At 41.3% G+C, this 11,936-nt stretch overlaps 1 protein-coding gene across 1 annotated transcript in view; it reads left to right on the top strand.

Moving 5' to 3' along the window:
* The window catches only part of LOC118328775 (E3 ubiquitin-protein ligase RNF123), a 10,986-nt gene extending 1,375 nt beyond the window's left edge, over window positions 1-9,611 (top strand). Inside the window, exons 4-11 of the mRNA XM_035662675.1 lie at window positions 360-434; window positions 818-905; window positions 1,218-1,305; window positions 1,477-1,561; window positions 6,052-6,191; window positions 7,711-7,767; window positions 9,069-9,144; window positions 9,547-9,611. Of these exons, the coding sequence (XP_035518568.1) occupies window positions 360-434; window positions 818-905; window positions 1,218-1,305; window positions 1,477-1,561; window positions 6,052-6,191; window positions 7,711-7,767; window positions 9,069-9,144; window positions 9,547-9,611 (674 nt within the window). The remainder of the gene's footprint in view (window positions 1-359; window positions 435-817; window positions 906-1,217; window positions 1,306-1,476; window positions 1,562-6,051; window positions 6,192-7,710; window positions 7,768-9,068; window positions 9,145-9,546) is intronic.
* Window positions 9,612-11,936: the final 2,325 nt, after the last annotated feature.

The following is an 11,936-nucleotide window of genomic DNA, read 5'->3' as shown; positions in this document are numbered from 1 at the left end:
AGTGCCTTCATCTCCGCTTCCCTACAGTGTCAACAGTGGGCAACACTAGCTAGCAAAATACAGTCAGCTAGCTCCAAGTTAACATGTTTTATTGAACTTGTTATGGTTAAATTATTTTAGAAATGATGCATGGGAAATATTCTATAAATGAACATTTAGAAAAATAAATCTCAAATAACCCCTGCAGTACTTTAAGTACCCCTAGGGGTTTGATGGCACAGGGTTAGACTGAAGCTGAGGATGAACAGTGTAAGGTTGTGTTGGTTGGTGCTGATGGTCTGTGTTCCTACTGGATCCTGAGGTTGATTGATTTATTGACTCGATCGGTGAGTCAGCAGTTTGTGTGTTTACATCCTCAGGCTACGAAGAAACGCTGACTCAGCTTGCTGCTATCCTCGCCAAGCACTTTGCGGATCCACGTATCGTCGGAACAGGTAACGCTCACACTGTTCCTTCACACTGACAGTCAGCTGTCGCAGGTTGGTGCCGGTCTCTGGACTCTCCTCAGACAACTTATGAAGTCAGACTCCAGATGTGACTGATCTGATCTGGGTCCTGGTCTTGGTCCTGGTCCTTGAGAGATAACTGGTTGAGTTCAGGTCTAAACCAGAATCCAGAAGACCTTCCTGTCTGTGTACGGTGCTGCATGATAGAGTTTTCTGTTGTTTCACCTCCATTTCTTTAATCAGAACCAGAATCAGATACCAGCCGTATGTTTCTCAGCAGTGGAACTAATGAAACATACTATATGTTTTTAGGGTCGAAGGTTATTGAACCCTGAGCTGCACTGATTAATCTGCGTCTCTCGTTCTCTCAGATATCAAAGACTCTCTGATGCAGGCCCTGGCCAGCTACGTCTGTTACCCACAATCCCTCAGGGCAGTGGAGAGGATCCCAGAGGAACAGTGAGTGTTTTCTGTCTGACTGCTCAGAGTCATCAGGAGAGGAAGGATCTGGCTCTACTGGAGCTCAGTAATCAGAGTAAAGTCTTAGTGCAGGAACGAGTCTTCTTCAGGTCACAAACTGTAGTTTATTAAAACTGTCAGTTTTAATAAACTCTGATTGATTGATCTGTGATCTCTGATAGATCTCTGATAGATCTGTGATTCATCTGTGATTGATTTCTGTGTATCTATACGTGATAGTTGAGCTGTGTATTCTCTGTCACACTCTGATGGGCTGAACTTTAGCACTGGCGGATGTTTGTGTGCTTTCAGGCGCGTTGCCATGATGAGGAATCTGCTGGCTCCGTATGAACAGAGACCCTGGGCCCAGACCAACTGGATCCTGGTCCGGCTGTGGAGGGTGAGCACCAACACCAGCTTCCCAGCTGTTTATAAGATAGAATATATAGACCTGACTCCTCCTTTGTAACAGAGTATGTGTATAGTGTGGTAATAATATATTATAATATATTCCACCAGCGCTGCTCGTACGTGATAAAGCGCCGTCTGAGCTTTCTGTGTTGTTTTTCAGGGTTGTGGTTTTGGCTACAGATACACTCGTCTTCCTCACCTCCTGAAAACCAAACCTGAGGACGCCAACCTCCCCAGTCTTCAGAGTAGGTGGTCTCTCTCTCTCTCTCTCTCTCTCTCTCTCTGTGTTTATTTCTTTATACGCTGGCTGTTTGTGAGCAGCGGGGAGGCTCCAGTCCACAGACAACCAGCAGCGTGTTCTCAGCTGTCCGTGGCCCTAAGAAGAGTTTAGCTCAAATGAATAAATCAATAATATTTCCTTCCCTCACTTTCTCTTGCTGTTCGTCTGTTTCGAACTCTCTTTTCGGCAAATCCCCTTGATCCTCTTTCTTTTTCCTTTCTTGTTCCTGGTTCAAATTTCCATGTCTGGATAAGTATGGAAAAAACTAAAGAGATGCAAAAATGTTTGTATTTCCCCGATTCTGTTTACTTAAATATAAAATTTAGGTATGGAGTGGAATGTGAATGGAGTTATCAGAAAGGTAAATGTAAACCTTTTTGTGTAAGGGAACCTTTATGGCAGCGTTCAATGTCGTTTCCATGGATACAGTGAATAAACAAAGTTGCACAGACCAGGTTTGGAGTTAATTGATTTATAAAAGCTCCAGTGCAGAGCTACAATCTTCTGGCAGTTATTAGGCAACATAACAGGATACATTGAAGGATTCAAGGTCATTTTATTGTCTTTAACAATATGGCTGCACAGATGATCCAAATATTATCAATACTGCAATGTGTGATAAAATAACAATATAATGAAGTTCTGCCTACAAATCTTCTCCAGATTGTAGAAAACATGTTGGTTTACTACAGAGACCAAACATGTCACATGATCATAATTTTTATACTTTTTTTCAGTCCAAATAAAAATAATCATTCCCACAATAATCATGAATCATATCACAAGATCAAACTAATCACAATATAATGTTTTTACCATATACTTTATATATATATACTTTATACCTATTTTATTTTCCCTATAGACCAGTTTGGGCTGGTTGACACGGGGACGCTAACATTACTGTGAAGCTTGTGGAACATATTGTCTGACTTTGGCTTTATGTTACATATTGTTGCTTTAACTGTTCAGACAGTTACAGATTGTACTAGGCTACTTATTCTTTTAAGAATAGATTTAAAGATTTAAACTTTAACAACCCTAAGCTGCTGAGTCCTCAAAGAAAGGTCTCTTAACCATCCCAGAGCTGAAGACTGTTCAGACCGCGAAAGATCCAGTTTAGTTTAATTCTGCTCCCTTTATCTAAGTCTTTTTGTCTTGTTTTATTCTTTTTGGGCTGTCGTCATCATCATCATCATCATCATCATCATCATCATCATATTTTATGTCATCACCCTTAAAAAAATAAAAACTCCTCAAGAGAGTGAATGAGGAGAGGGAGCGCATTAGTGAGAACAAAGCAGTAAATCAGACAAACAAAACTTTATTTTCTGATTCACAGTGGTCACGTTCTAAAGCACAAATAAACACAGACACACCTGCAGGAAATGTTTTATACATTCTTTATAGAGTCCCTTGGAAACTGCGATTCATTTGACCCAAGAAAAAAGAGACTTTAAATAAATAACTAAATAACATAACTGTATAACCTGCAGCAGCAACAACTGAACAACAAACAGTGCTCGGTTTAATGTGGACGTTGTGGAGACAATATTAGCTTCTAATGTTAGCAGTGTTAGCAAGTACCGTTGTGACGAAAAGATAAGCAGCTCATAACAAACGGTGACTGGAGATATTCTCCCACTAAACCAGCTGAATGTTGGTCTGGAGTGCAAGCTAACGTCACGGAGAGCTACTATAGGAGGGGAGACGATGTGTGCAGTGAAACTGAATGAACTGGTGTAGCCCACAGAGAAAGTAAACCAGCCAAATGTGTTCGACAACCCTCACCCCACTTGCATTTCACTTGGTCGATAATTTCAGACCATATTCTTATGTTTTCTTTTCCGAGTACTCAGAGATGGAAATGACTCCTTTCAGTCTATCAGAGCTCAGATAACCTGTCCTCGTACTCTGTCCGCTCAACCAAAGTCAGGATGAATTTGCCTTCTGATGTAAAGTTTTGGACTTATTGGAAAACATATTTTTTATTTCCTCCTGCTTCCAGTCTTTGTGCTACGCTAGGCTAACCACTGTGTCGTTGCCCTCTATCTCGTTTTGTGGTCCTGTTTCTTGTGGTTTTCTGCTTCCTGCATGATAATTGACTATCATCTGTGTGCCTTCTCATTTGCATGTCTTTCAGGGGATCTGTCCATTGCTAGTTTCCAAAGTAAGTTCTTTTCCATCATCGCCATTTTTGTTCAGCTGTCTTCATTTATTTTAGCTCTTTTGGTACCAGTTGTCCCCTTCGTGTCTCACATGAAGCTCCTCTGTCTCATTAATAGTTAGCACCAGTGATCCTAGTTAGTGAATGTTAGGATGTGACATCCCATCATCAGTAGACGTCTATCTTTTTATAGTTCATGCTCTCCTTTTTTATGCAAAGTGCAGAAGCACTCATTTGTTATGTTAATGATATATAACTAACCCTTTCTAAGTCCCGCCTCTTTTTGCTCCTTACTCCAATAACCGTAGAGCAAGCCACCTTCAGACGCTCGGTCAACTTCCTCCTCTCATGTACTTAGATATGCTATGTGCTAGGCTAATCCTTCTTCAAAATGTGGTTGTCTTTATAACATAGATTAGTTTAGGAAGTACAGGAAAGGAGGAAGCTGAGTGAGTTTCTGACCTGACCAGTAGCATGAGCAGAGTCATAGTCAGTGAAGTGAATAATATCCATCTGAAGCTGCTAACATTAGCTGCTGGCTGTAGCAGACCCAGTGAAGATGAGTGTGTTGAACTGAGTAAGGGAGCATTTTATTACTTATTAAACATTTAATGTTAAAGAGACAAATGTCTCCTTTCAAAAGCTTTATCGCTTCACTTCCCTTCAGGAAAAAACAGAAATATTGCAAAATAAAAATACTCCAATAAAAGTAAAAGTCCTGCGAACATATACTTTCTATACAGTTAGCTAATCTCTAACAGTCATCTGTGTTTTTATGTTCAACCTGTAAGGATAAATGTAGTAAGAAGTATAAAGTATAATACAGTATAATTTCTCCTCTTTGACCTCTGGGTATGGTTGGGTTTATAAACTGTCCTTCAGGCCTTTAGAAGGGTTGATTGGATCCTTGTGGGATGCAGTCGGAGGACGGGAGGACAAACTGGGATTATTAGACTTAATAAACCCTTCACAGTGTTCCCATCACGTCTCCCACAGGAGAGCTTCTCTTCTCTATGCACCTCTGTTCCTCCTCCTCTGTCGCTCTCTCTCTCCTGCTAATCCTTTCCCCCTCTTCCCTCCTGTTTCCTCTCTTGTCTCAGTATGATGGAGATGGTGGATTATTTCATTCTGATCCCAAAATATTCCTCTTGTCTCATCTTATCTGTTATTTCATATTTATTTATTGGTTTATTGAACAGGGACAGTTCACATCAATAAACCTTCCTGTAGATGGTCCAGAGGTAACATCTGTCCAGGACTACAGCTGTTACACAATAAAAAAGTCCCTCCAGGATTTCATAGGTTCATAGGTTCATATTCTTTAACAGTTTCATTTATCAGTGTTTGATCTATTAGCAGTATACGGCTGAAATATGTTTCGGGGCTCCACACTGATTGTTATTTTTTATTTTTGGTGCTAAAATGGCTCTTTTAATAGTTAAGGTTGCTGACCAGCTGACCACCGCCTGGAAGGCGAGCTGTAGTCAGCTGGTTGCAATCTGCAACTTGACCACTAGATGCTACTGAATCCTACAGACTGGACCTTTAAGCATGAACACTAATAATCTTTTTACACCGGGGCCGGGGCTCTATGGTGGATCTCTAGCCCAGGAAAAATTAAACCAGTTCTTAGAAAGTTCTCAGGATCCGGACTAGCATTAGCCCAGAACTAGCACTAGGTTCATGCTGGTGGACGGACTGTATAACTGTTTTAATCCAGGTTCAAGCTGACGTTTTATTAAACGTCTGGTTCATGTCTCTACCTCCATTTAAAGGACCAGCGTGTAGGATTCAGTGGCATCTAGTGGTGAAGTTGTAGATTACAACCAACTGAATATAGCTCAGCCTTCCCAGCCTGTAGGAGAAACTATGGCTCATGAAAGACCATATATAGATCCAGTGTTTGTTTGGTTCAAATGGCTCCACCAGAAGAGGACCCGCTCCCTTGGTAGATAAAAACGTCTCGTTCTAAGGTAACAAACACACAACAGTTCTTATATTCAGGTGATTAAACACTAATGGAAACCTTCCTATGGATATTATATGACAGTGATGTTTAAAAGGGAGCTCACAGTTGCTTCCTGAGCTTTTTCTATGGAAACCCTGAACCCTGGTAAAACCCTCCACTGCTAGGAGGGTGCTAGCAGCTCTGTGCCATGGAGAGCCAGCAGGTTGTCCACTTCTGCTGTGTCCCCCTCCCGTCCTCCTCTGAGGAACACGCAGTTAAAAATCAAACATTTACTGTCTTGTTTGTTGACCTGTCTTCTTCCCCTGTCTGATTGGTTTAGAGCCATGTCCGTCGTTGCTGCTACAGAGACACATGGCAGAGCTGCTTAGCATGGACAAAGACATGGCTGCCTCTTTCCTCAACAGTGTCCTCAACCAGCTCAACTGGGCCTTCTCCGAGTTCATCGGCATGATCCAAGAGGTTAGAGAACATCGCATGGTCCGATTTATACTCCTCACGCTGGACATCAACAGTAGCACCACATTTCTCCAATTCTAACAAGAGACGTTTAAAACTTTAATGTTGTTAGCATCTTTATGTGAACAGAGGAGTGGTTTGGCTCCTTCAGTCGGTCATACAGTGTGTAGATGAGCTCAGGTTGCAGTAGAACAGTTACTTTTTGTGTAGAAAAGATACAAAAACTTTATGTTACAGTCATGTAACACTAGCTAGAGTTAGTTAGAGCTATGAGTCAGGCTAAAGACAATTAAAATAAAACCAGAGGTCTCGCTGTGGGTGGAGGAAGTATTCAGGTCCATTCAGTACTAATAACCAAATACTGTGTTATAAACCTCACTGAGGTCAAAGTATTAAAGTGACATTCACTGAAAGGAGTCCCAGTGCAATAAATGTTCCTGTAGTGTTTATTATCTGATGTTACTGGATTAATATTACTGCTTTATTATGTTTTTATATACTGTACATTTCGGCTGCGATGCTCCAATAAATTTGTATTTATCAAAGGCCAAAAAAAGAACACTAGAAGCCTCCATCAATCAGTGTTGGTATAAGAGCGGATGCAGTCCACATTTAAAAATAGAGTAAAGCGCTGTGTTTGTTTCCTCTAATGAGATTATTTTGGGTTTTAGATAAATCCTCATTAATACTCTGTGAATCATCCAACTTAGCACCACTTAGTATCCTAATTGATCCTATTCCTGTGGGAAAGTGTATTTTCAGCACAGCAGCTGAACTATTTACTGTTCTCTCAGTGATACACAGCAAACTGAAGCTTTGTGTTTCTTTTCTGTCACTTTTTAGCCTCGTTAGCCTCGTTAGCTGTCAGTCCAGACTGAAAAACTGTTGGATGGATTAAATGTGGTTCAGGATGAAGTGTTAACTTTATTGATCCTCTGCCATTACCACGTCAGTGTTTACAACCAGATACCATCAGAACTAATTCTCCAATCCAACCAGCCTCAGCTGCACTTTGTTTACCGCTAATCAGTTAATGTTTGCATGCTAACACGCTGAACCAGGGGTTAGCAACCTTCATCCTTTAACAAAGGAGCAATTTAAAAGCCACAAAACATATTTGAGCCTCATTATTATGCTAATTTCTTGACAGATGATTCTTAATGTTGGTCCTGCCCCCCCCCCCCCCCCCCCCATGAGCTCTTATTAGCTTCAATATTCTGGATTAAGGCTGTTTTTCCTCTCACTCATTTTCCAGGCCAGATCTTTAAATTAGCAAAATATAAAATGACAAACAAAACGTGGTGACTATATTTGTGCCAATATAGCAGATATTGAGCTTGTAACAGAAAGAAGTGAATTATCAACACAGGAGACCATTAAAACTGGAAACTGTTTTTATTTCAGATATTTTAGTATTTTTATTTTGTGACTGTTTGTGATTTGAATTCTGTTGAACTGTTGTTTCCTCCAGATACACATTTAATGATGATTTCTCTCACTGTGTCCTTTCTTTTTCTTTCAGATCCAACAGGCTGCAGAGCGTCCAGAGAGAACTTTGGTGGACACTCGTCAGCTGAAGGTAGTCAGTCATAAACATGTCTGTGGTCTCCGCCTCTCCACACAACAATACGCCTCAAAGTTCAATAATTTTACAATCATCCTTTTTACTGCAAATGGGGCAAATTGTGCATATTTGCCCCATTGGTTAATTTGCATGACATTCGTATGTAACTTCCTTATGCAAATAATTGCATTCACATTGGTGGGAACACACAGCGTGATGTTTAATCAATGAATAATTTAGTTTGATTTTTGTATAAGCAATAATACCTTTGTTACAGAGGTCAGTGCTGTAGATACAAGGGCATAAGTCAAATAGTTTTAAGTGAAATCCATATTTGGCATATTATATAATTTTGCACTAATTGTCTTTCAGACACAGTTAATACATATTTGATTCAGTCCAATTTGATAAATTAATACAAGTTACAGAAGACAGGGTACAGGTCAGTGCTGTAGATACAAAGCAGAGGTCAGACTTTAGATATAGGTCAGAAGTCTGTACGTTTTTTGGGTCGATACCTCTTGAACAACCAAATTTTCGGAGCCTATCTTCAGATGAGTCACAAACCAGTTTTTCAGGAAATGCTGATATTTTTAGTTTTGTGTTGGAAATTCTTTATTATTAGTATGTGTTGTACATCTCGTCTTCCTCTCAGTCTCATTGACATGAAGAACCGTAAATATCGAGACAGAATCAGAGATCAATACTTTAGGACAGAGCATGAAAACGGTTTGATTCAATTCATAGTTTGTGGTTTTAAGTCATTGGAATGCTTTAGAGTAACATTTTATTAATGTACAGCAGGTGGGAAGATGATGTGAGGGAATATTTACAGGTGGATTGTTCCAGTAATGAAGCACTTTCTTCTATTGACTAATACAAACTGTGTAGAAAGGAAACTGCCTTGGTTGTGAGACTTGGTTTCAATGACATTCGTTTTCCAACCCTTCACTGAATGGCTCTGGCCCGCTGGCTGAGCTCAAACTGTGCATGTATGTTGGTTCCAAGGTGTGTGTCGACCTGCTTTCGCCCTGTCGGTCAGTCTGCTGCGAGTGCTGGAGTTGACGGTCAATCTGGTCCCAGAGACTTCCTGGACTGGTCGGCCCTCTGCAGAGCTGCTGCTCAAGCGACTCGTCAGGTGGAGTCACTTCCCTGCGCTCGGTGCTTCTCCACGCTGACAGTGATTGTATAATGAAACTATAATTGAAGCTGAAACTGGGTCAGTTGGTGTCCACTGTGGCCTGCAGGTGGCGCACTGCTGGAAACTTCACTAGACTTCTGTAGAGTGACTGAGATCAATGTTTCCCCTCCTGCAGCTGCTGAACCAGGTGTTAAACCAGAGTGCAGCAGAGAAGAACCTGTTCGAATCCGGGTCGTCACCTGAGACTGCAGGTAGACAGCAACACACCACACACACACACACACACACCACAGTTATTTAGCAGCTGATTAGCTATTAATTTTTTAAACTGCAATTATATTGATTAGAAGGGCACCAACGTTGAAGATAATAATAAGTTCAGCATTTACTATGAATTTACATATCAACAATAAGTTTTTACCGGTTGCCAGTCTGTGGCGTCATATTGCTTTACTAACAGATGCACTTTTCTGTGTGTGGTGTGTGTGTGTGTGTGTGTGCAGGTTGGAAGTGTAGACACTACCCCATCCTGGTAGCTGTTACGGGCATCCTGGTTCGGATCTGGTGGATGAGAGAACAGGGGTTAAGGTGTTTTCTTTTTATGTGTTTGACCTATGAGCTTGGCTTTTACCCTTAATGCACCTGTCATCCAGTGGATGCTGGTCCAGAACCTGGGCAGCTGACGCTGGACCTCTGCAGGGAGATTGTTTGTAGTTAGTGAGCCTCATACAGACAGCAGTGATGTTCCTTGTGTCGCGTCTGTGAGATTCGAGTCTCGTTTGAACGGTTCTTTGGTGGTTTTGTGGAGTGTTTGTTGGTCTGCTTACGTTAGATCTGTGAATATAACACTTAAATTATTGAAAAGGTATATAAATCCAGCATGGCTCCTGGATAAAGTGTGTGGCTGCTCTGCTTTTTCATTCTGTCGGCGTCAGCTTTAACCAACATTCCACATCTAAGTCAGGTTTCTTCCACCCTCCTGTCTGCCCTACAGCAGAGATCCCACGAGGGCATGTTTGGCTTCCTGTTCATAGCAGTATATACAGTATATAAAGTATATAGCTATGATAAAGTGTTATATATTATAGTATATAGCTTTAATACAACAACAGTGCGAGAATGCAAGATGCTAAAATAGGATGAAATGAAGCAGGGATGTTGTACAAGGAACAAAGGAGCTTTCAGTCCTGTTGACTTTGGTTCTCTACATCTGCAGCCTGATGCAAGAGATTCAAGGTGCAGGACCTGATCTGTACAGTCCAGTATGGCCTGATCTGTACAAGTCAGTATGGAGCTGATCTGTACAGTCGCAGTATTTGACTATTCGTAGCAGTCCAGTATGGACCTGGTCTTGTGGAGAACTTGCTACTAGTCTGTGGGACAGGTTCCTGAACAATGTGGTCCAGGTGGTTTTGATCCTTTATGTTCCAGTTACCGTTACTTACAGACTGCATGTTCACTGAGTCCAGTACCAGGTCCGTGGGTCCTCCTGAAACCACTATATGTGTTTAATATGAGGAAGACATTGATCCCGGTTCCTATTACACAGATAAACATGCTGTCAGCGATATGCGTCACATGCTACGTCTATAAGCTAGCTATAGAGTCAGCGCTGCTGGCTTCCCGATAATTATTATTAATGATTAATATAATTATTATTAATTATTAGCTTTATAATATGTTGTTATATTGATTGAACCATGTGGAATAAAGGCAGTGTTTATATTGGTTCCAGCTTTGGTATGGAGCTGAAATATACAGCAGATATCAGAATGCTAATAAGCGTGATGTCATTAAATGAGGATATAATTGATCTGAAGATGTCACTCTGATCGTCTGTGGCTGTCGGCTTTTCATCACAGTTTGATTGAGCTTTAATTAACCAGACGGTTCCTCCGCTGACGTCAATCCAAAGTCGTTAGCGGTGAGCTGACCTCAGCATGAAAAGGGGCGAGAAGAAATGAGTTTGTTTTAATGGCGGTTTGGAAGAGAACCCCTTCAGGCCACCGTACTTTAAAGTGTGTCTGCTGTGTGGAGGATTGTGGAAAGAGTTGAACAAAAACTGAGAGAGACTGAGAGCTGTTTGTCTCTGTGGATAATTCACTTTAATCTGTGGACAACATTTACACACACACACACAATATCCTGATTATTTAATCACACATGGTCACCTTTAGTGAATCTTTACAAAAATAAAGAGCAAGTACAAATTTACATATGAGAAAAACACATCGTGGGCCGTTCGGCGGTCGCTCAGAGGCCGTTCGGAGGCCGTTCAGAGGCCGTTCATTGGCACAGAGGGAACGAGACACTTCCAGATTGACTGACTGCAGATCTGTGCTGAGCATTGGCCAGTGCCGGAGAAACAGTGGATATCAGACATCAGTGATGCATGTGGATTGTGGAAGGATCAATAGCTTTATTGACGATAAACCGAACAAGCTCACGTGTTTGTGGATGTTTGTTCTCTCCAGTGAGCGGCTCTGGTTGTTCATTCTAGATTAAAAAGAATTGAATTAGTGTGGATCAGTTGGCTCTCCTCCCCATGCTGTTACATCATACTATAAGATCAATAGGCCATAGGTGGATCAGTGTCCTGATCACTTTGTGCTGATGGATCTGATCGGTTGGTTCGTGTTATTGTGTTTAAACAAACAGGGAATATCCGGAGCTTTGCCTCGCCTCGGAGGAGCCGGCCCCGCTGTGGACCACACTAATGCCTTTATTCATTTCAACAATTACGTTACTGGTCACACAGAGTCCATTAATGGGCAGTGAGCCTTCCTGTGGTATCCCATCATCCCATCAGCACTCTGCTGTACTGCTGCCCGACACTCAGCTCTCACTAACAGCATCACACTCATTTATATACAACTTACAGACAGTCACGAGCTCTCCAGCAGACAGAAACACAGCACCGAGTCAAACTGATATACAGGCTCATACATATATACGTATACTGTACTGTATTGTACAGTTCATATATATACTCTACTATATAATTCAATTCGGTTTTATTTGTATAGATCCAATTCATAACAGA

This window comes from Morone saxatilis, unplaced genomic scaffold (genome assembly GCF_004916995.1).
Source record: "Morone saxatilis isolate NCDOM2014 unplaced genomic scaffold, NCSU_SB_2.0 Contig18, whole genome shotgun sequence".
NCBI classification, from domain to species: domain Eukaryota; kingdom Metazoa; phylum Chordata; class Actinopteri; family Moronidae; genus Morone; species Morone saxatilis.
Note: the sequence above shows the minus strand (reverse complement) of the source record. Positions and strands in the feature narration are given on the sequence as shown.